Source organism: Geotrypetes seraphini, chromosome 4 (assembly GCF_902459505.1).
Source record: "Geotrypetes seraphini chromosome 4, aGeoSer1.1, whole genome shotgun sequence".
NCBI classification, from domain to species: domain Eukaryota; kingdom Metazoa; phylum Chordata; class Amphibia; order Gymnophiona; family Dermophiidae; genus Geotrypetes; species Geotrypetes seraphini.
In genome coordinates, this window is record NC_047087.1 from 145,108,545 (window position 1) to 145,133,895 (window position 25,351).

The following is a 25,351-nucleotide window of genomic DNA, read 5'->3' on the forward strand; positions in this document are numbered from 1 at the left end:
AGGCTCGTCTTCTGCTCCTACTTGCCCTGCTGCGCACACATAGCCGACCGGAAGTCTTCCCCGATGTCAGCGCTGACGTCGGAGGGAGGGCTTAAGCAAAGCCTGCCCTCCGACATCAGCGCTGACATCAGAGAAGACTTCCGGTGGCAGGGCAGGTAGGAACAGAAGACGAGCCTCACGGCTTGAGTTATATTTAACCCCGCGGGTTCCCCGTCATCCCCGTTCAGCTCTTTCCTGGGCACCCCCTTGGGGCGTGCACCCGGGGTGGACCACCCCCCCATCCCGCCCCCCCCCCCCCAGGTACGCAACTGGTCTGTTATCCATGTAGGTTTGGTGCTTTGAGAACAAGTTTCAAGGAAATGCCCAAATTGAAATGTCTTCTATTTCTGACCCAGAGGAAGAGATTACGTGTCCCTGTGTTTGGGTTGGTTTGTTTTTTATTTATAAATTTAAATTTATTTTATAAGTATTATTCTTGATACAGCAACATGGTAGGAAACAAAATGAATTTCAGTAAATCAATTACACACTTTTCTCAAAATTTGAAAAAAAGAGAACAGAAAATTATAATCCTTCTTAGACATCAGTTTTAATAGAAGGGGGCCGTTAATTACACAGGAGAGAAAAAAAAGAAGGGGACCGTTAATTACACAGGAGAGAAAAAAAAGAAGAAAAAATTATTTAAAGAAAAGACTGACTGAATTCAATTGAGCCAAAATGTCTGTTCATTCAAACTCTTTTTACTAACCTACAAATGTATTCACTTGGTTGCCCCTCACTATCTCTGTTCACTTATCTCCCCCCCTCCCCCGCAAATTCTGCTCAGCTATTAATCCCTTCTATCTATGCCCTTCTCTTCCTCTGCCAACTCTAGACTCTGTCCCTTATCTTGCTGCACCGTGTACCTGGAACAAACTGCCAGAATCCTACAGCATCCTCCCGTCCTCCCCCACATACCCACACCATACACTCCTTTCAACAGGAGCATGAGGACTTCTAAGTGTAGTGGAGGGTTCCCCTCCCCACACACCCCTTAAGAGCGCAAAAGGGAAAGTCTCAAAGCAGTGGAAACGGTGGCACACATTTATCCTGCATGCAAATGTCAGCGTGCCACTATCCTCCACAATTTTGATGTGTCACTGACATCCAGTGATTATTGCATGGTATGGTTTAATATTAAGATGGATATAGAGAGGACTCATTCAAAAGCAAAGGTTCTAGACTTTAAAAAAAAAAAAAAAGCTAACTTTGTTCGGATGGAGGATTACATCAAGGAATTGTTGTCTGGATGGGAATGTCTGGAAGGAGTGGAAATGCAGTGGACAAAACTGAAAGGAGTAATTGTAAAAGCAACAATCCTTTTTGTGATAAAAGTAAGAGGAAAAGAAGACCGCTTTAGTTCTCAAAAGTAGTAGCTAAGAAGAGGTTCCTAGACCACGGAGGCACCCTGGAGCTGTGGGGCTCAGGGCAGCTGCCTGTTTGCCCCCCCTAACGCAAACCTTAGGAGCAACCCCTTATGGTCTGCATCCGGGGCAATTTCTCCTGTACTGATAATTCTTTGAGCAAGTGTGGCTGTCAGGCCCTATTGTTTTGCTTTGATCAGGGCTGTCACCCTAGCAACTACTTAATCTGCCTAGTGGTTAAGGTGCATAATGGTGATTTTTTGACAAAAGCTGATATTCAGTGGTACTGTCTGATTAAGTGTCAATGAATGTCGGTTCCTGGGCTACTGAGCATGATTTAACCAGGCAGGAGAATCACTTTGAATATCAACTCCTTCATTTAAATTGTGAAGAATATATTAAAATGAGACACTTACCTATTCCTGCCTGTGCAGTAATCCATGGTAACCTCAAATACAGAATTACACCCCAAATGTTAAGCATGCATCGGATCTACAGGGGAAAAATAAGGATAAACATACATAGTCACACAGAATATAGGACAGGTTATACAGGCAGTAAAATATAACAGGAATTCTGATGCATATGTCAGAAACTAACCCCCTCTTTTAGAAAAGCTGGTAGCACGAGCAGCGTGGTAAATGCACTGACACTCATAGAAACTGAATGGGCATCAGAGCATTTGCCATGTGGCACTCAGGTGCACAGCTTTGTAAAAGGGGACTTAAGTGCTTTCAAAATTATAATAATAAAATTATGAAGTATTTCAAAATTATAATAATTCATAATCTGAAGTTACATCAAATATTATAGGGGCAATTTTCAAAGGCAAGTTTTTATCAAAGAAAAAGGTGATTTTGAAAGTTGCCTATTGAATATATGTGTACAATTATGCACAGCAAAGAAACATCTAAAGTTGTAGAGATGCAAGCAAAAGTAATTTGCATCGCACTTCTGTCTTCTTGTGAGGAGATGATTGGAGATTTTGTCACTAGGATTAGCATGGGTATTGAAGTGACTAAGCAGCCTCCTGCAGGAGTAGAGGAGGAACAGACAATGAAGAACACCTTATGTTACATGCCATGGGTTAAGATGCAACAACTTGTGATTGTGCTAAGAAGCAGGCAATTCAACACTATTTGGTCTGCCTAACTTTTTTTTAGTATATCTCTTGCACAGTGCTGGATCTTGTGGAAGTTAGCTCATGAGCACCAAAATCAACTTGTCAATGGAAAGAAATATAGTTGTGGTGGATGAACATGAGAAAAATACTGAGGTGCATTAAAGTATTTTGATGCATGGTCAAATCAAAGCGATTGATAGTGTAAGGCCTACTAAGCCTTCACCAATAGCAGAAGCAATTTTTGTAGCAAAATAACTAGCATCCTTCACCCCTATGGGAAGAATCCTTCTTGCAAAACTTATACAGGTGTCTGCATGAGACACCAGAAGGAGCTGTTGACATAGGAAGCTAAGGAAAGTTACAGGGAAATCTGGAGGCAGTATGGCAATATTGCAGGAGAAAAGTACATTGTCTTCTGTACTCACCTCTTCACTGTTTTTGGCCTGAAGAGATGTTATCAATATATGGGGCAAAGGGTATGTTCCACTCCATCCCAATACCCTCACTGTAGCCAAATCAGAGAACTTCCCCAGACTAGACATCACATATGCCATATTCATACTGTGTTTTGTTACAACTTAATATGCTCTGGGAGCAACTGTTCTAGCGTTGCTGGATCCTCCATTGGAGTGAGGTGCTAGACACTTGGATGAGGCAGGTGGCAGTGTCTGACATCACCAGCCACCACCGGAATATTGTCCATAAAAGCAGCATGAATTTGTAGCACATGGCCACAGGGTGCATAGCTGCAGGGCATGCCTGGCCCCTTGGAAGCTCCTTAGGAGCCCAGGAGAAGCTGGAGGAGCCGGGATCACCTTGTTTCATCGTCAAGGTGTTGTTTCTTTTTACTACATAATAATGAAACGTAAGGGAAAAATTAAAGGTACTAGTACTCCCAAAATGACTGGTCCTATGAATATCACAAATTTTCATAGTATTCCGGATTATATATATCCTTATATATCCTTCGGCCTCAGCCCCACCATTCCACCGCTAATACAAATTTGCAGCGTGAAGAATTATGTGGACCTTCATCAGCCGTAAATTAGTTTATTTATTCATTTTTTCTTAACTTAAATATCATTAATTACTCTTTCATAAATTAAATTCTTAGGGCTCCTTTTACTAAGCTGCGATAGTGGTTTTAATGCACGCTAGATGCTAACGCCAGCATTGAACTGGTGTTAGTTCTAGCTGCGTAGCGCGGGTTTAGCGTGTGCGGCAATTCAGCGCATGCTAAAAGCTTGAAATTGCTGACCAAACAGGTTGGAAGGCACCTTGAGCTGCAGAAAGCCCTTCCCCCGCACAGGGCTGGGCGTGGCACCACAGCTCTGCAGCACTTAGAGAGATGGTTGTCCCAGAGGAAGAGGCAGCCCAGGGAAGCTCCCATGTTGGAGGAGCCTCCACTATCTCAAGCACCAACAGACATAGAAATGAAAAGCTCAGAGGCAGAGGAGGAATTCCAGAGGAACCAGGAACCAGAGGCCATGGACTGGAATGCTCTGCCAGAACTTGCTCTTCCAGAGGCAATGGAAGTAAGCTGATTTGACTGTGTGCTTACTTTGCAAAAGTTGTTGGGTTTTTTTTTAATTGATTTGTTTTGCTGTCTTACTGATGGAAGAACTAATTGCCTGCAGAAATGTTTTGTGAAAGTTTTTTTTTTTTGATCCAAGATGTCTGCTGCTGCAAGCAGGGGCTTGGCTGCAGTTAGGCAGAGCTAATGATGTCCTTCCTGGAGCTGTGAAAACCCTGAAGGTTGGGGGGCAGGATTTGCCTGACATCTATGTGGTGGGTTTTGAGGGTCTATTTTTGCTCTTTGCTTTGACAAGGGGCTGATTTGGTGAATTTACCAACCTTCTGCTCCTTAATTCCTGGAAAGGAGGGAAGATCTTCAGCATTGCAAAGTTATAGTTTTTTTGTGTTTGGCCCAAAGACTGCTTGAGACTGAACTTGTGCTTTGTTCTGTTGATCTTGGTCTTACCTTGAGTTGGTCAAGGGCCAAAATATGTTTAGGAGTGAAGAAACCTGGGCTGTGTTCTAATCTCAGGCTGGCCTGCTGTAAAGTTATCCCAGTGGGGTGGGGTGGGACTGGGAATGGAGTGGGGCAGGACCAGGAATGGGATAGGGTGGGGTTGGACAGGGTCATGTGTCCTCTTTTTTCACTTCATAAATATGGTAACCCTAAAAATATGTCCCTTGAGAATTGAAAGCAACATTCTATTGCCAATCTGATTTTCAGACCAAAAAGTTTACATTTTCTTTAGAATTGCTCCAAAACATGGAAATAATCCAAGCTAATTTTGCTTTTTCAAAATGAAAGGTATTTTCTGTTTGTTTAGTTTTGCTGTGGCAATTAAGAGGGAAGTAGTTAATATTATGGGCTACCATTAAAATGGGTTATTTTATTATGTCAGCAAAGGGTCCCATTTTATGAGACCCTATGCTAAAATGGCATGCTTTGTGATAAAATATGTTTTAATAGTAGCTCATGTTGATAATATCCCCCTAAATGATAGTACAGTTTCTCCTGCAGTCCAGCCATCAAGTAATCTTTTCTTTACTTTCTTTGTGGTTCAGCCTTGTGCTAGGACAATAAAATTAAATAAAACCTACCATCACACCCTTTATCCATCCAAATCTGACAGGCTCTCCTTTGTGTTTCTCATCAGTGGTACCATCTTCTCCTTCCTCTTTGATGGAGAAGTCTGTGCTGGTCTCATATACTGGGGGATGGAGTTGGTCATTGTTCTGTTGAAGAATAACAGCAGATATAGATTCAGTCTAAATAAAGTACAGCATTCGGCTAATGATCTAAGATTTGTGCTTTTATTTCCAGTCTATTAAATTATTTACACAAGTTAACATTGATGCAATTATTATTTTCATAAGTAATATCTCATATGGCTCTGACTTGAAATATATGCTAGGATTTACCCAAGCTGTAATGTTATCCATTTTACATTTCTGAAAAGTTAGGACAGAGGATTAATTTCACTCTTTAATCCAATTAATTTGAGGGCCAACCCTCTTCTTTCTTCATTCCCACAGGAATCCTGACTCTCCTCAGCCAGTCCAGGGCAGAAGCTACCCCCAACACATTTCTGCTCCAGAACCTGCTTTTTCAAAACTGATACCAATGGTCCATATGTGTAGGAGTCAGACTGCCAAATATTGATCAGATTCTCCTTCTGTTAAGTTTCTTCCAGAAGGGCAGTCACATTCACTCTACCAAAAAAAATTAAACTATCTTGTATTGCATTCATCACTATCTAACTTCCACTTATGGGAAGACTATAGAAGATAATAAACCTTAGCCAAAGGTTATGTCAGTCTGTCAGAAATGTCAAGATTTTTAAAAAGGAGAGTGATACCTAGAAAAATTAAGGGACTATCTTACTAAGCTGCATTAGATGCACTCCCTGAAAGGCTTCACTTTTTTTTAAGTTCAATAAGTTTTATCTACTATAATAAAATGCTAAGTGCACATGCGCACTCCTACCTGCATGTTCCATGATCCGTATGTCAGTGGTCGGCAGGAGTGTGCATGCGCTAGCTGTGACAGTGGCCGGCAGAGAATCTGTAAAGCGCGGGCCTACCTACTCTTCAGCTCCTCATCTTCACAGTAAACAGGACCCGACTACTGCCGAATCAGAGACCAGAACCTCCACACCCTGAAGCCGTATGCTCGCTGCTCTCATGCCTCTAAACTCCCACGCAGCCAACCATGGAATCACGCACGGGATCCCCGCCCTGACTGCCTCCTCTAGACCCCGACCGGCTTCTCCAGGCCGACGACGCGCACGGGCCTAAGTTGGCCAGCCAAAGCAAAGGATCCGACGCTGCAAAAAGGCCGATCCCGAAAGTAGCCCTGCATGCTGCTCCACCTCCAATAGCCCCGAGCACCTCCCATGGCGCCCGATGTACAAAACCGGCCCCGAACGAGCGTGCTGAGGCTGAACAGGTTGAATGGGGCAAGAAGGAGTGTGCCTATACCTTTAATAGAGGGGAAGGGAATGCTGCTGCACAGAGAAGTGGAGTTGGAGGCATGATGCTGCTGCACAGGGAAGGGGGGAGGGAAATGCTGCTACTGCACAGGAAAGGGGGAAAGACAAAGGGGGCCAGGGAGCAAACGTACTTTGCTTTGGGGGAAAGGGTGTGCTGGGGGGCCAGGGAGCAATCTTGGATTGCTTTGGGGAGGATAAAGAAGGGGGCCATAGAGAAAGACAAAGAAAGGCAGGCAGGCAAGGGGCCACGGAGAGATAGAAAGACAGTGGACAGGGAGAGAGACAGAAAGAAAGAAAGACAGACAAACAGGGGGCCAGAGGGAGAGAGACAGAAAGAAAGACAGACAGTGGGAGGGAGAGAGACAGACAGACAGAAAGAAAGACAGACAGTGGGAAGGAGAGAGATAGAAAGATAGACAGTGGGAAGGAGAGAGACAGAAATAAAAAAAGAAAGAGACAGAGGCAGGGAGAAGCACAGACAGAAAGAAAGACAGACAGACATATATTCTAGCACCCGTTAATGTAATGGGTTTAAACACTAGTTAGTTTAATAAAGGTACAAAAAGAAGAACAATGTACAACAACTTAGTACAATAGCAAAAGAGAAAAAAGAATGTGGAAGTGCAAGTACAACAATGTCAACAGTACAGTAGTAAAAGGAAATAGCATGTCATCATACAATATAAGTAATTGAAAAAGAATAAAGTATGACAAAGTAGAACAACCCAAGTAAAGAAAATATTAAGTTAATTAGTAAGGAGGTAAAGAGATGTCCAACAAAGGTTTCCAGATGCGCATAAAACAGACAAGAGATCTATTCTTAAGGGCAGCTGCCTTCTCAAACCTGGCTGTAGTGCAAATTGTATTCCACCACATGATAAAAGACACATCAGAAGTATTCTTCCAGTGTTGTAAAACTAATTTTATAACTAGCTGAAGCAATAAATTAAACAGTTTTGATTCTCCCTCTAATAAAGGTTGTGTTAGGCAGTTACTACCAAGAATTATAATAGCAGGGGTAAGTGGTTCAATGGTACTGAAGAGCTTTTGCATAAACTTCCATACTGTTTGCCAAAAAGGACAAATCATTGTACATTGAAACAATTGGTGAAGAAAGGTGCCCTTTTCCTTAGCGCATGACCAGCAAAGCCCAGATTCTGAAGACTTAAAGTGAGCTACTTTGTGCGGTGTCCAAATCGCTCTATGAAGAACGAAGTACATAGATTGTCGAAGTGAAGATGAGCTAGAGGTGCGTACTAAGGAGAGCCATGCTTGAGTCCACGAAAGGGAGTTTGGTAAAATCTGATAATCAAATTCCCATGTATGTTCTGTACCTGTAGGATGATGGAACTGTTCCATTTGTAATCATTTGTACCACTTTGAAGCACATCCAGCGATGCCGTGAAGTTTTGATACCATGACCAATACCCTGGGAGATGCAGTGGACAGCTGCGTCTTACGCATATAAGTAGTTAAACAATGAATTAACTGTATCCATTTGTAGTGTTGTGTACTGGAAAGAAGATACTGCTGACTGAGCTGAGCAAAGGACAACCATGATATATCATCTCTAAGATCTTGTACCTTCCAAATGCCACACGATTGCCAATCTTTCCAACGAATAAGTTCATTGTGTATTCGAAAATTATGATTGTCTCAAAGTGGCACGGCCATAGTATGCGACCATGGAAGTTTGAGGAATTTTTCAACTGTAGCCACAGTTTGTTTTGCACTGTGAATAATGGGGTTATCAGATTTGCTCAAGTGTTGAAATGGTAGAAGTTGAAGAGCCTGGTTTGCAATATGACTGGATTCCCATGTGAACCACATCGGCATATAATTGGACGAAGCAGGAGTAATCCAATATGATGTCTGTTGCATGATGTAGGTAGAATGATAGTTACAGAAGTCTGGAAAATTAACTCCACCACAATCCTTGCTAGCCTTCAATTTGTCTAATGCAATCCGAGGGGGTTTAGAGCACCACAAAAAAGCAGTGAGTAGCTTTTCAATAGTGGAGTAGAAGGTGTTGGGAAATAATATTGGGATCATATTCAGAAAATAATTCATTTTTGGTGCTACCATCATCTGTATCGTGCTCAGACGTCCCCACCAGGAGAGGCATAGAGGGGACCAATGAGATCCTTAATCAGAGATGTTAGTTTGGATGTATTCAGCAACAAAGTTTCTGCAATTGTCGGAACAAAAAAAAACAAAACACCCAGATATTTCAAGGTAGTGTCTGACCATGTGAAGTTGAAATGTTCTGTTTCATGCTTGGTCATGGGGTGATTAAGAGGCATTATTTCAGATTTTTATTGATTTAGTTGAATTAGAGACATTAGCATATTCATGTATAGTGTCTAAGATATGTGGCAGTGAAGCAGGGGTGGTGTAGTGCAGTGTTCTTCAACCTTTTTACACCTATGGACCGGCGGAAATAAAATAATTTTTTCATGGACCGGCAAACTACTAAGACTCTCTTTTACTAAGGTGTGCTAACTGATTAGTGCACGCTAATCGGTTAGCTGTTAGCGCACCTTAGTAAAAGAGGAAATAAGACTGAAATAAAAACCAATGGGGCTCATAATCGAAAGAGAAAAACGTCCAAAAACCAGCCTAAGTCGACACTTGGACGAACATTTTTCTAAAACGTCCAAGTGCCTATAATCAAACCGGGTTTTGGATGTATTTCTAAACGACTTAGGCCTTCATAGTGCCGCTCAACGTCCAAAGCTAAACGGGGCGTTTCAGGAGGCATGTCGAGGGCGGGAGTTGGGCAGGACGTGGGCCGGCTTAGACTTAGTCGTACAGCATGTATAACCGAAGGCTATAGGAAACTTGGATGTTTTGACTTAGACCATCTAAAACATAGTCTAAGTCACTAAAACCCACCTAAACTCACCAGATAATCACTGAATACACATAACACAGATCCCCACACACTACCCCAGTGATCACCAACACCCCCCCACCCCAATAAAAATTTTAATCATAACTTCAAATTTCAGCCTCCAGACCATCATCACCTGGCTGCCTAGCATAGGAAAGCCTAGTCGTCCAGACCAGAGCCAGCTTAAATCATCTTGGGGGTGGGTTTGGGACCCATAGAGAGATGGACCCATGCCCATAAGCCCCTGTAATCACTGTATTGATATTGAAACATGTGCACTCCCCTATACACCCCCAAAACCCTTTTGTACTGACATATAAGTGGCTCCTGCATCCATAAGGGCTATAGGGATGATTGATAAGTGGGTCTAGGGGATTCTGGAGGTGGTTTGGGGGGCTCACCGTCACCTATAAGGGAGCTGTAGTGAGGGGAACCCTGTTTGTGAAGTTCACAGCAGTGTTCTGTAAGGTACCCCACTATTTAGGTGCCCTGTCTGGGTGTTCTGTCACTCACTTTGCAGGCCCCTCCCACGTCCAACAGGGCTTGTTCTAGACGTTTTTGATTTGGACGAAAATGGACTAAAAAGATAGACGTTTTAGATCAGATCTGCAGGACGTCTAATTTGGATGATTTCATAATAAGTTGGACGTCTCTTTCGAAAATGGGACTTAGGCACTTTTTGACTTTGGACAACTTGCGAAATGGCGTCCCTTTCGATTATGCCCCTCAATGTATATAATATTTTTATTTATTAATTAAAATAACAATGTAAATTTTAAGTCAAGGAAATTTTATTAGTATTTTACATACATACAGAAAAAAAAAAAACACATTAAGAAACAAATAATAACCCCCTCTCCCCTTTTCCTCACATAGCAAATAAAATAAATAAAATAATCTTTAAGAAAAGTTGTGACATAAATTTTGTAATATATGAAGGTATTTTGTAAGAGAAGACCATTTTGAAACATACTATAAAGATAACTTTTTTTTCTTTACTAAATAAAACTCTGATCTATATGTGGAGCATAAAATATTCCACCACTTTAAGTAATTAACTATAATTCTTTCCAAGAGCATAAAACAGCCCTAACTCCTATAGTTATTAAAGTATCAAACAAAATTATTTTTTGAAAGTGAATCTTGCAAACACAAAGACTTTAAGATTAAACATTTAAAACTTATAGGATTATGTAAATGAAAGATATTACAAATTGTGGTCCATATCTGTTGCCAAAAATTAGTGATACGAGGGCTGTTCACAAAATATCAGACCTTAATTTTTCTTGCATAAACAAATAAAGCTATGGAGGTGTGGTTTGGTGCACGTATGTAGGTGACCCTAATGTGTATGCCTGAATTTTTTCCCACGTACAGAAGCTGTCAGTTTCCAGCACACCGTTGATGAGTGAGGAAGTGTATATGAGCGCCATTGGATTTTCGTTTTTGACAAAATGACAAAATAGTTGAACAACGCTACTGCATTAAATTTTGTGTAAAGCTTGGCAATTCCCAAGTGGAAACGATCCGCAAGATTCAACAGGCCTTCGGGGACGAAGCAATGGGCATCATACAGATAAAGGAGTGGTACAACCACTTCAGATATGGCCCCTGAAAGGGACCAGATTTCAGTCCAGAGACGACATCATACAGAATGTGACAGACTAGTTGTGAGCAATCTCAAAAGAGGCATCCAAGCGCTGCTTCTGACAGTGGCAGAACCAATGAAAGAAGTGTGTGGCAGCCCAAGGGGACTACTTTGAAGGAGATTAGTATAAAATTGTTGTATCTGAATATGAGTATTTTTTATGAATAAAGGTCTGATGCTTTTTGAACAACCCTCGTATATTTGCATTCAAATAAAATATGTTTAAGAGTACCAGATGGAAGTAGAAGAGGATTAGAGGCAGTTACAAAATTAGTCAGGGGCACTGCTCAGGCAATTAAGCCTGATGGGCCTCCGCGGGTGTGGACCGCTGGGCAAGATGGACCTCTGGTCTGCCTCAGCGGAGGCAACTTCTTATGTTCTTATGTTCTTATTACAAGACCAACAATTTTTAGAGAAGGATGAATTTATATGAGATTTTAATGGTGTCCACAAAGAACAATGTAAATTTATAGTAATTGATATTATTTAGTGTGATTTCTGCTGTTGCTTCTGTGTTAACAAATCAGATATACGTGGCTGCAGTTTTGTTTCTGAGAGACAAAGTGCTGCATTAACATCTATTCGATTTCTCTGTTTGGTTTTTATTATTGACATGGCTGAAAAAGTCTTCTCGCACAAATAGGAAGTCGAAAAACAATCAACAATTTTATTGCTTTATCACTCAATGTTGGATATTCTTTTTCTAGTGAGATCCAAAATCGAGAAAATGACATCATTTTATGTCTCGATACCAGAATGACATCAGTAGATAATTTGATGATCTTTTCTTTATCACGAGAATCAAGTGCGCATGACTTTATATCTTCTAAATCTAAGAAGGGATTATTAATCCAAAGGTTACCCTTACGAGAATCCTCATTTTCAGGGAAATAAGAACATAAGAAGTGCCTCTGCTGGGTCAGACCAGAGGTCTATCGTGCCCAGCAGTCCACTCCTACCCTCTGCTTCCTCCCCGCCAACCAATTTCTGATCAATCTATGTACGTCTTCTTCCACTCCATGGTTCTTCAGTTTCAGAAGTAGGCGTTCATGGGATACCTTGTCAAAGGCTTTCTGGAAATCTAAATATACGATGTCTATGGGGTCCCCTTTGTCCATTCGTTTGTTAATTCTTTTGAAGAAGTGCAGTAAGTTCGTTAGTTGAAAACATGGCTTCTGCAAGGGGAAATTGTGCCTAACGCCCTCAAATGTTCACTTATTATTTTGAATATGACTTTCTGGTTGACATCAGCTGCAATCAAAAATTCTGGCAAAAGCAGAAACATTTCTACATCTTTCTCATGTACTTGACTGTCCCAAAGAGCCAGCTTCTTTTTGAATGCATCCATTTTATTTCTCAATGTAAAAATATTTATACATGAACCCTGAAGGGAAATATTAAGTTCATTAAGAAAGTTAAAGATGCCTGCCATATATGCAAGCTTAGCCATCCATTCCTCATTAAACAAAGGTTCTCTAAATTAGATTTTCGTTCTTGTAGAAACTGCTTTACCTCCTCTCTTAATTCGAAAAGGCATGCAAGAACCCTTCCTCGCGATAACCACCTCACTTCTGCATGGAGAAGGAGATGTTGGTGGTATGAGTCCATACTCTCACACAATATTGTGAACAGCCTGGAATTCATAGGTTGACTACTAATTTCATTAACGATCTTTACTACGTCATTCATCACAGTGTTCAGTTCAGCAGAAAGCTTCTTTTCAGCTAGATGTTCCCAGTGGATTATGCAGTGAGTTGACAAGATTTCTGGGTGCACGATTTCCTTTATTTTCGCAACTACTCCTGAGCGAAGTCTAATCATACTCGCAGCACCATCCGTACATACTCCGATGCATTTCCTCCAGTCTAAGCCTTGTGCTTGAACATATTTATCAAGAGCATTAAATATCTCTTAACTAGTGGTCCGTCCTGGTAAGTCAAGGCAACAAAGAAGTTCTTCCTGAAAGTCTTCCTCTCCACTATACCTCACGAAGCACAGTAGGATAGCATGGCTACTCACGTCAGTAGATTCATTAAGTTGAATTGAGAAATATCTCAATTTCTTTCTCCCCTCTACAATTTGCATTTCGATATCCGTGGCCATATCAACAATTCTCCTCTGAATTGTGGTGTCCAACATAGGTATAGCCTGTAGCTTTTTAGTGGCTTAAGGTCCCAAAATCTCTTGTACGACATCTAAGAGGCAGGGTTTTATTAAGTCCTCACCAATTGTAAATGACTTTTTTGTTTTCGGAGAGCAACTAAATAAGATGCTTGAAACAGTAATTTGTCAGTAGTTGTCATCATTTTCATTACACTTTTCTGCTTTGTCATTTGATCACTTAATCTTTCAAAAAAGTCCAGTGGCTTATAAATAAAATCTCTATGCTTCAAATGCAAATGATGAGCAAGTTTGGAAGGTTTCAGTGCATCATTTGACAGAATTTCGGAACACACTACACACAAAGACCGTGGCGATAGTTCACTGCCAGGTGCTAATATGAAACCAAGCTTTAAATACCCCTTATTGTAATATCTAACAAAATTTCCTTTTGATTTTTTTGGCTGGTATTGCACATTCTTTTTTAGTTCAACAATTTTTATTGACATTTTAAAGTATACAATAAATGGCAACGACAACTAATATACTAAGCTAGCAAGAACAATAATAATGCATTTTGTCAATCGTTACCACAGAAGTATAGTAGGAAACACCCTACTAAAACAGAAACCATAGAAAAAGTAGAACAGGTCAGACGTGTAAAGTACAAATGTAAGTAACAGCAGGTTATGTTAGCGTTAACAGATTGATCGTGATATATATAATAATACAGCAGAGTAAATCAATAGAAGCAGATCAATAGAAGTAGAGGCAAAGTCATCATAGCAAAGGCCACAGCAGTCCATATCAAATTAAGTGGGATCTAAAAATGCAATTAGAGGCATCCACATTTTTTCAAATCTAGGGAGGAATCCCTGTCATTCGGCTGTAATTCTTTCATATTTGGCATATAGGCATATCGTATTCCACCATTCATTATGAGATATATTAGTAAAATCTTTCCAATTAGTAAATATAATTCGTATCGCTACCAGCAGCAAAAATTGTAGTAATGATATTTTATCCTTAGATATGGGCAGATGCGAAGCGGTCAGACTAATAAGTAAGTACGTATAAGATATTTGATCAGTTATATCTAAAATTGTGCAGATTTGTGTCCAAACCTGCTGCCAGTATTTGCTTAGTAGAGGACATTCGAAAATCATGTGTTTCAATGTACCTATTGATAACTTACATGACCAGCAAAGCCCATCGTGTTTATCTTTCTGTAATTTTGACATTTTGCTGGGCGTCCAATAAGTCCTATATATTAAAAAGAAAAAAGATTGATAAAGTGCTGCCGAACTAGTAATTTTATATATCATGGGCTACATCTGTTTCCAGTCCGCTTCCTCTATGGTGATACTTAAGTCTTCCTGCCATTTGTTTAGTGTATTATGTAAAGGAGGTAATTTAGAAGACTGGATTAACTTATACCAATTCGAGGCCTTTTTCTTAAAAGCAAACATCGTGCAGAAGTTCAAAAGGTCAGGTTCCTCCCACATAGCAATCTTATCATTTAAAAAGTCTCGAAATGCATGCTTAAGCTGAAGCCATTGAAAAAAGCCATTGAAAAAAGGCTGAAGGTGGCAACTTATATTTAGAGCTGAGTATATCATATGGTATCCAATTGCTGCCATCGTACAATTGACCTAATTTCCAAATACCCAAGGACTTCCATTTTTTCCAATTAACTGGATTGTGTTGAATTGTTATATTTGGATTACACCATATCGGTACATGTAATGAGTTAGGCCATTTATTAGCAAGGAGTTTATTAGTTTCTCGAACTGCAACTATAGAAGCCTCCAATATGTAATCTTTTTGAGATAAAAATCCAGAGGAGGACACGAATGGTAATAAATCAAGAGTTATCCAACTATATAATTCTGCATCCACATTAAGCCATGTGTTTCCTGAAGTTTTACAGTTAGTATGCAGTTGGAACATTGCCAGAGTATAAAGGCATAGTGATAATCTAGAAAATTCGGAAAATTGGTACCACCCTCACACCTAGGTAATTTCAGTCTATGTAACGCTATTCTAGGGACCTTATTATTCCAGAGAAATTTGGTCAAGAGTTGATCAACTTTCTTATAGAATGAAGCCAGTAGCAAAATAGGCAACATTCCAAGGGGGTATAAAATCTTGGGAGCAATCACCATTTTGATAGACTCCATTCTGCCCCACCAAGATAGATTTAATGGGTTCCATCTAGTAGTGAGTGTGGAAATCATATGTAGGATGTCCTCTACTGCAAATTTTATTGTATCTTCTATTGTTGGACCAAAATGAACCCCTAAGTATTTCAATTTTCCCTGCGCCCACTGAAAGTTGTAAGCCGAAATATCATGTTTAAGGACGTGATGATTAAGAGACATCACTTCAGTTTTGGAAGTGTTAAGCTTATAACCAGAATATTGGGAGTAGAAGTTGATTAGGTCAAGTAGTCGGGGCAAAGACAATGGATCAGTATAAATTAAAACGTCGTCCGCATACGCAGATAATTTCAGTTCCATAGATTCGCATTTAATACCAGCAATATCAGTGGTTTGTCTGATAAAGAGAAGTAGAGGTTCAAGTGCCAAATTAAATAACAGAGGAGATAACGGGCATCCCTTCCTCGTTCCTCTGGTGGGATGAAAAATTTCAGATGTTATACCATTAATTTTAATTGAGGTGGAGGGTTTAGCGTATAAAATCTTAACCATGGAAATAAACCTCTGTGAGAAACCAAACTAGCTCATTGCTTGGAACATGAATTGCCATTCGACTCTGTCAAATGCTTTTTCAGCATCAAGTACCAGAGCTAGATATGGATGCGACGAGTATTGAGCAATTTGGATAATGGATGTAAATAGTCTAGTGTTATCACTCGCTAATCTCCCAGCCATAAATCCATTTTGTTCCTCTCCTATTAATTTGGGGAGCACTGTTTGAATTCTATTTGCGAAGATTTTTGCGAAGATTTTAGCGTCCACATTAATAAGAGACAAGGGTCTATAATTCTGGATTTTCATCTTATCCTTGCCTGATTTAGGTAGTACAATTATAGACGCTTCAGTAAATGTTCCCATACCTTCGCCGGTTAAGTTAAAGTAATTGAATAACTTAAGTAATTGGGGTGCTAATCAGTGTTCCCTCTAAGCGGGCGGGTGTTGTGAGCAAACTTTTTTCACTGTGAGCTAAAAATATCGGGCGCCAGCAAGTTATGAGCCAAATAAATATGTTGTCAAAGTTGCTGATACATGAGGACGAGGTATTCAAAGGAATTTTAGGCCTACACGCTAAATTAAATAACGTTAAATAATATTTTTAAGAACACAGAAATTGTAGGGATGAAATGATATCTTAATAAATGTTTTACAACAAATGTAGTTATATGTCTGTTACATCCATATGTGTAAACTGTAAATTAAAAACAGTCCAGAAGACAATACGTTTGATGCTTTCAATTTCTAGACCAGTGTTTTTCAACCTTTTTTGGGCAAAGGCACACTTGTTTCATGAAAAAAATCACGAGGCACACCACCATTAGAAAATGTTAAAAAATTTAACTCTCTGCCTATATTGACTATATATAAAGTAATTCTCTTGAATAGGAATCAAATAAACACAAAGAAAGTATTTTATAATTACTTTATTATGAAATAAAAATTATAAAAATTATAAAATACTTTATTCAGTGCGAAACCTGGGCCTGTTTGGCTGAACACAAAGCTGATATTCTGGCTGGAATGGAAGAAAGACACACACGTAGCTCTTCGTCAACAGCTCTCAGTCTCTCTCTGTATTTGGTTTTTATAGCATACAAAAATAGACAAATATACCCTCCATCCTTTTTATTAAACCACAATAGCAGTTTTTAGCGCAGGGAGCTGCGCTGAATGCCCAGCACTGCTCTTGACGCTCATAGGCTCCCTGCGCTAAAAACCACTATTGCGGTTTAGTAAAAGGGGACCATATTGTAAAATATAGACAGCAGATATAAATTCAGAACTGTGCATAGTAAGTGAAGGGAAGTTTTCATCTCTGGGAATTTACCCAGTTAACTATTAAGTTATTTGGGCAAATTCCTTTGAAAACTGTGGTAATACTGCCTCCACTTTGCTAAATTTAAAATAAAATCATTTTTCCTACCTTGTCTGGTGATTTCTGGTTGCACTTTCTTCTTCTGACTGTGCATCCAATCTTTCTTCCCTTCTATCAGCCTGTATGCTTTCTCTCCTCCACACCTCATTCCCTCCCCCAACTTTTTCTTCCTCTCTCCCTGACCTTTCTTTCTTTTTTTCTGTTTCTCTTCTTTCCTTCTGTTTCCCTGCCTGCCCCCTTTCTTTCTTTCTCCCAGCCTCCTGTCCAGCAGTAACTCTCTTCCCTTCCTCCCCTCCCAGCAGCATCTCTCCGTCTCCCTCTCCAGTAGCAGCTGTCCCTTTTTTTTCCTGGCCCAGCAGCTTCCCAGATTCCTTTCCCTCCTCCCCTCCCAGAATCATCTCTCCTTCTCCCTTTCCAGTAGCAGCTGTCCCTTTTTTCCCCTGCCCAGCAGCTTCCCAGACTGATAGTGGTTTTCTCCCCTCCCAGCAGCTCTTCTTACTTCCCAGCGCAGCGATTCACGAAGGCAGCCTCGGGTCCTTTGTTGTGTCGCGCCGCCTCTGAGGAAAGAGGAAGTTGCATCATCAGAGGCAGCCGCGACTCAGCAAAAGCCCCGAGGCTGCCTTCGTGAATCGCTGCGCTGGGAAGTAAAGGAGAGCTGCAGAGAGGGGAGAAAGCCACTGTCGGAGGCTCCCCAAGATCTCTCCGGCCCAGCACACGCTTCCGATGCTGATCTTGCAGAAGTTCAAATGAGTCAATCTTGCCGGTCCTGCGCTGTGACGAGAAACTTGTGCGCTGCGACCTAATATTTTGTGCGCCAGCGCACGCCAGCGCAGCTTAGCGGGAACACTGGCTAATATGTCCTGAAAAGTGTTGCAAAATTCGACCGTGTACCCATCAGGGCCTGGAGATTTCTTTTTGGCCATCGTTTTTAGCGAAGGGACAATATCAGTATCAATATCTACCAATAGAGTGTTATCTTCCAAGGTTAACTGTGGTCTTTTTGCAGAGAGCCTTAAAAATTTGGCAGAATCACTATTCATTAAGCCTGTAGTATATAAAGATTCATAGAACAATTTAAAATGTTGAATAATTTCCAATGGTTCAGTATGTTTATTACCATCTTCATCTAAGATGGCATAGATATGTGATTTTTCCTCACAAATTTTTAAGTATTGTGCCAAGAGATGTCCACTCCTATTATTAGTACTATGATATGATGCGGATTGCATGAATAGTGTATTTTCCGCTTGGGTACATAAGTGTAAATTGTATTTCAGTCTCCGTTCATGCAACTCAGTCAGAATGTGCATGTTATCAGGATTAAGTTGATGCGAAATCTCTAGTTTTTTTATGTTTTCATCTAGTTCTAGAATAATTTTTTTGTTAGTTATGTTCCTGTCAGCCTGATAAGCAATTATGCAACCCCTAATATAAGCTTTACAAGCGTCCCACAATGTAACCTGGCTAGTGGCTCCAGGGGAATTCAAGTCAAAGCACTCTTTCAATGCAGCGCCTATGCAAAGAACAAATTGGGAGTCATTTAAGAGTGTATTGTTAAATCTCCAGGAATGTGGGATAAATCTCATTGTTATGTTATCCAAATGTAATTCTATAGCTGCATGATCAGAGATTGAAATCTCATTTATCATTGCAGACAATATATTACTTGATAGTCTCTTACTTAGAAAAAAGTAATCTGGGCGAGAGTACGAATTATGAGGTGGGAAATAAAAGGAGAATTGAGAGTCTGTGCGATGTAGAAATCTCCAGGTATCAATCAGATCTAATTGGGAAATCATATTATGTAAGCTATGCCAAGCCCTCGTTATCTTGTATGATACAGTGGATTTTCGATCAAGGGAAGGTTCAACCGCTAAGTTAAAATCCCCCGCTATGATTAATGCCTGAGAATTCGTGGCAAGCGCCGTTGATGTAAGGGTGTCAAAAAAGACTGGGTATTCTACATAGGCGCATATATATAGCAATAGTAATATCCGTCAATTGAACAAGTATCATATTCCATCGACCCTCGGTATCATTTTTATGCTCAAGAATTTTTAACCCAAGACTATTTCTGACTAACATAGCAGTTCCATTTTTCTTTTTAGCAACTGGTGAGTAAAATACATCACAGGTCCAATTGGTTGTCGTTAAATGTGTTTCCTGAAATATAATTATATCAGGAGATTTACGGGAGACATACGTGAGGATTTTTTTCCTTTTGATTGAGTTATTAAAGCCTTTCACATTTAAAGATAGTAATTTCAATGACATGGAATTAGTAAGATATGATATTTATCTGCTGAAGCCCTCGCAAAGCCATCTAGTAACAGTGCACAAAGAATTTACAACGCTATACAAATACACGTCTGTACCAATATACCATATCTCCATCTCCGGAACTAAATGGACGGAGATATGGGAAAAACTCTTTTTGGTAAGCGAGCAAGCAAGAAGCAGCATAACTACTTCACAGCTGTACATTACGATTCGATGAAAATTATAATCACCCAAAATATGTAAAGATAGTTTCAGAAAACATATGTAGAACTATAAAGAGAATTCACATGGTGATGTAATAAGTACTATATTAAGTAAACCAACATCCAATTGAGACTGAAATCATATATATGCAGCTTAATACCGAAATCTAATTTTTCAATGTTTACAAGTGTGACAAAAAAAAAATAAAAAGTCTTAGGTGTATACCATGTGTGCTTCAATGTCTCGTTACAAAGTGAAGAATTAACAGACATCAACTCATTTTGAACTTACCACTGATCTATCCTGTGAATACAGGTCTCTAAATACAGACATATCAGATAATTAAGAAGGCTGTATAAACAAAGATGTTTAGCCAGATGGTGCAAGCAAGAAGTGTATGTGACAATGAAAGTGTGGTAGTGTGGTGGCATCAAGTTAAGGACAAAAACAATGAACTAAGTTAACAAAACAAATTAAGCATACTGTTAGTGTACAAGGCAGGCATAATTAGTGAACAAGGTAGTTGTGATAATCCAAATCCATCAGATTATCATAAGCAGAACTATCAACCATCATAATAGAATCCAGGAAAAAGTTATTAGATAAGGTAGCAAGTCAGCCTGAAGTATACTGTTGGACTATAAAATAGATAGAATAAACTGAAGACATCTATCTACATTATCAGTCCTGTCAGTGTAATGATTAATGGAATAAAGTGAAAAGCAAATAAATTCATGATTAAGACAACAGTAGATGTACCGTTGGAGCATAAAATAGATAGAATAAGTTAAAGATATCAATCCATTTCAAGCTGAAGTATCATCTAGCATTGTATTGTATGACATATTAATATGAAAGAGGAAGAAACAATTAAATTGGAAAGCAAGATAGCACTAGGTGTACTGTTGCTGCTCAAAAGAGACTGAATAAGCTAAAGACATCAATCCATTTGGAGCAGCAACATATTCAGCAAAGCAGTGTATTGGAGAGTAAACTGGTAGCCTATAAAATAGACAGAATAAACTGAAGACATCCAACTACATTATCAGTCCTGTAAGTGTAGTGATTGGTAGAATAAAGGAAAAAGCAATTAAACACATGATTAAAACAGCAGTAGATGTACTGTTAGAGTATAAAATAGATAGAATAAGCTAAAGACATCAATCTATTTCAAGCTGAAGTAACATCTAGCATTGTATTGAATGACATATTAATATGAAAGAAGAAACAATTAAGTAGGAAATCAAAAGAGCACTAGGTGTACTGGAGTCGCTCAAAAGAGACAGTATAAGCTAAAGACAACAATCCAATTTGAGCAGTAATACCATCCAGTATAGTTTTGTATGAAATAATAAGTGAAAGGGAAAAGTTATCAAATAAGAACATAAGTCAGTCTTAGATATACCGTGGAGTCATAAAATAGACAGAATAAACTAAATACATCAGTCCATTATGAGCAATATTATCATCCAACATTGTTGTGAAACGTAAGCTATGAGAGGAAGCAATTAAATAAAATAGGAAGACGATCTTAGAAGTACTGTTAGTGCACAAGGTGGACAGAATAAACTAAAAACATCAGTCCACTGTGATCAAAAATATCAACTAGCATAGTGTTGTATGAAATAGCAGACTAAGAGAAAAGAGTCACTAAATAAAGAAGATAGATCGCCCCAACTAGACTGAATAAGCCAAAGACATCAATCTATTTTAAGCAATCATATTATCTAGCAAGATATTGTAGAGAAGAATATACAAATAGAAAAAGAAAACAAGTGAATAAGAGAGCAAAGTAACATTAGACACACCATTTGGGTAGAAAATAGCCACAATACATTGAAAACCTCAATCTATCTTAAGCAAAGAAATCATCTAACATGACAGAGAAAGAATAATACGGTATAGATAGCAGCAAGTAGATTAGAAAGCAATGCACCAATAGTTATACTGTTAGTTTATAAAATAGACAGAATAAACCAAAGACATCAGTCTATTTTAAATGGCAATATTATCCAGCTTGGTAGTATATAGGATAGCGGGAAAAAAAAAACCCAATAATTACATATACAAGCTAGACAACCTGAAATATAGCAGTGGATGATAAGATCTATAGAAGAAGCCAATGACACCAGACCACTTAAGGCAGAAATAACCTTTAGCAATGTATTATAAGAAATGATATGAGAAAGGGAAAGAGTAAGAAAATAAGAAAGCAAACTACATAAGATATACTTTTGAAGCATGAAATGGACAAAATAAGCTAAAGACATCAGTCCATGATAAGCATGTATACCAACTAGCAAGACAAGAAAAGTACCAATAAAGTAATAAAGAAGATCGATTAACTAGTAAGGCAAAACGATATATAGTGCATTATGTAAGAACAAAATAGAGATATGAAGGTGAAGTCATTACATTAGTATAAGTTATACTCTTTACATTTCCAGAGTGTTAAAGTCAAGTCAGCCAGTGGATAGCAGATTCCGCCGCAGCTTGTGCAGGTTGTGAAGGGCGCGAAGAATTCGCGCCAGTCGCCACATGGCCCAATCTCGCTGAAATGCTAAAGATGCTCTAGCGACTGTGGCCCATGAAGGTGAAAACTTTGATCAGCCGACCAGGGGCAATCACTAACAGGCTGAAAATTCCCCACATAAGTAAGAAATATAATCAGTATAACTAGTGAGCCACACTAGTTGCACACTCAACAGTAAATAGCAAAATATGCTATCCAAAACATAGGTAGTGCAGTTCGCTGCAATATAACAGTTCAGAAGTGGGCAAAAGGACATAAAAGAAAGTAGTGAGCAAAATCAGACCCATATAAACATTAGTCACACTTCATCGATCGTGGATGGCCTCCTCTCTTCTATAAAATCTGCCAGCGCCGCCGGATCCGTAAAATCCTTGGTGTTATTATGGAGGGTTGCTCACATTCTCGCAGAATACATCATCCCATACTCAGCATTAAGCTCCTTCAGCTTAGGTCGGTAGCTGTTTTCGAAGTTGAGCTTTTCGTTTGCTCAAATCGGGAACAAAAAGGATATTATATCCATCCAGCTTTAAGGGAGACTTTGCTTTCGCCCTGGCCATTATTTCTGGTATTTGGCTGAATCGAAGGAGGCGAAGCACAATCGACCGTGGATACCGAGAATTTGTAAGCATGTGGGAGGGGACCCTGTGCGCTCTGTCTATTTCTAATGGTTTAGCAAATTGGTAATCCAGAAGTTTTGGGATAATGGTCTCCAGGTACTTAACCATATCAGTAGATTCTGAGCCCTCAGGTACCCCCAAAATCCTCAAGTTGTTCCGGCGAGATCGCAAATTCGCCTCTTCAAGCTCCCGCTCTAATATCGGTATTTTTTTGATTTGGAGCTGCAGATCCTTGATAGCCGTCTGATGATTAGTTTGTTTGTCCTCCACCACCTGAAGTCTGTGTTGAAATTGAGTTACATCCTCTCGCATATCGGCGATCTCAGATTTGATCTCCGTTACGTCGATTCTCACATCTGCAAGCATGGATCTAAGGGCCCTAAATTCGGCCATGATGGCCTACGGACTGTCGTCGTCCTTATTTTCATCCGCCGGTTTTTTGGGAGACGGTGGGTCAGGCTTATGCCTTTTTCCAACTTTTGAAGTTGCCATGTGGAGAGATGGACCGACACTGGTAATTCTGCCGAAGATGTAGTTAGAGAGAGCGATTATATTGATTTTGTGAAAATACAGCCGGAACTCAGTAGTTACGCTGCCATCTCCTGTCTGGCTCGCTAGCACCCCCCCCCCCCCCCGGTATTGCACATTCTGAAGTATCAACAGATTTCTTTTTATTCATTTGTTCTGAATTTGAAGTACTAGTACTTGGCACATTTTCAGACTTATCACTACTTTTCTCTTGACTATTGTCTTTGTCTCTATTAAAAAAGGTTAAAAGGTTTTGCTGCTTGCTTTTCTTTATTTCCATGTTGCTTTTCCACTGCAGCATCCACCCAAATGTAGACCTAAATAAATAATATATGGGTTATGATGTCATCAGTGACGCTTCATCGGCAGGAGAAAGCCGCAAAGCAGCCAACGCTACTGGAGGGAGGTTTGCTGCTCTTGCTGGAAGGGTCGGAAAGGTTCACTTGGGGAGGAGAGATAGGAGGGTCAGCAGGGGTTCGACTGGGAGGGGGGAGAAGCGGTCTGCCTCGGTCCTCCAAGGCCTGGTGCCATTACCTTCTTCAGGCAGCAGCAGCTTTTACAATTCGCTGCTGTTGCCGGCTTCAGGCCTTCCTCTCTGCCGGGTCCTGCCTACTTCCTGTTTTAATGAAGACAGGACCCAACAGAGAGGAAGGCCTGAAGCCGGCAACAGCAGTGAATTGTGAATGCTGCTGCTGCCCGATAAAGTTCAGGACACCAGGCCTTGGGTGACAGAAGGAGGAAAGGAAGCAGAGGGGGAGAGACTTGGGGAGAGTGTTGCTGTACCCAACTGGAGGGAATGAAAGGAGATGCCAGGGCTTGGAGGGAAGAAGAGACGCCAGGGCATGGAGGGAAGGATGAAGGTATGCCAAATCAAGGGAAAAGGAAGGGGGAAAGGAAGGAGGAGATGTCAGAGCATGGAGGGGGAGGGAGAGATGGAAGAAAAGGAAAGGAGAGAGATGCCAGGAATCAGGGAAGGGATGATGCCAGACTGTGAGGTGGAAAGGAAAGAAAGGAGAAGAGAGAGATGCCAGAGCATAGGGGAGGGGGTGGTGACAGAGAGAGAAAAACGGAGAGGTGACAGAGTTGAAATCAATCATGTACAAAGGAGAGAAGGGGCACGGGATAGATAGTTTATGGAAGGAGCATAGAAAGAGGGAAGATACCATATGGAAGAGAGAGAGAGAGGGTGCACACTGGTAGAAAGAGCACAGAGGGCAGTGAATGGGAGGGGCGAGATAGAGGGTGAACAGTAGATGGAAGGGGTATAGAGAGGGAAAGAGATACTGAATGGAAGTGTGGGGGAGAGGAAGGACAGCTGCTGAATGGAAGTGTGAGGGAAAGGGGGAGCAGATGCTGGAAGGAAGTGGGGAGGAGAAAGAAAAAAAGGGCACATGCAGGATTGAGGGAAGAGGATAGAGTTAGTTACTGGAAGGGGTAAGGGAAAGAGGTGGCAAGCTATAGGTATACACAGTGAAAGAGGGAAATTGAGAACTGAATAGTAAAAAAGAATTTAGACAGAGTCAGAAAATAAATTGAGAAGGAAGACCAGGGAAGAACAGGAGGAAGGGAGCAGAGAGAGAGATGCCAGAGCAGGGGGGAAGGAGAGGAGACAGATACCAGACCAATGGGGGTGAACGGAGAGATGGAAGGGGGAGGCATACAGTTTCTAGAAGGGGCATAGAAGGAGAGAAGATGCTATATAAGGGCAGAGAGATGGCAGACAGTGGATGGAAGGAAGAGACTAACAGGAAGATGAGGAAAGCAGAAACCAGAGAAGACAAAGGTAGAACAAAAATTTTCTATTTATTTATTGCTTTAGGAGATGTGTCACTGTTTCTTTGGTATTGCATTGTATGCAGAGTCCAGCTTCTTGCTAGTTCAATTTAACCTTTGTCTATTTATTTCTATTTTATCCCCCTTTTACAA

General features: G+C 40.2%; 1 protein-coding gene across 5 annotated transcripts in view; it reads right to left on the bottom strand.

Moving 5' to 3' along the window:
* The window catches only part of SLC12A3 (solute carrier family 12 member 3), a 757,364-nt gene that overhangs the window by 644,771 nt on the left and 87,242 nt on the right, over nt 1-25,351 (bottom strand). For 4 of the 5 annotated variants that reach the window (XM_033941365.1, XM_033941364.1, XM_033941363.1 and 1 more), the window contains 2 exons: nt 5,140-5,274; nt 1,820-1,895 (listed from right to left, as the gene is read on the bottom strand). In XM_033941365.1, the coding sequence (XP_033797256.1) occupies nt 1,820-1,895; nt 5,140-5,274 (211 nt within the window). Of the gene's footprint in view, nt 1-1,819; nt 1,896-5,139; nt 5,275-14,366; nt 14,435-25,351 lie in introns of all 5 variants that reach the window. The other variant, XM_033941369.1, reaches the window with a different exon arrangement.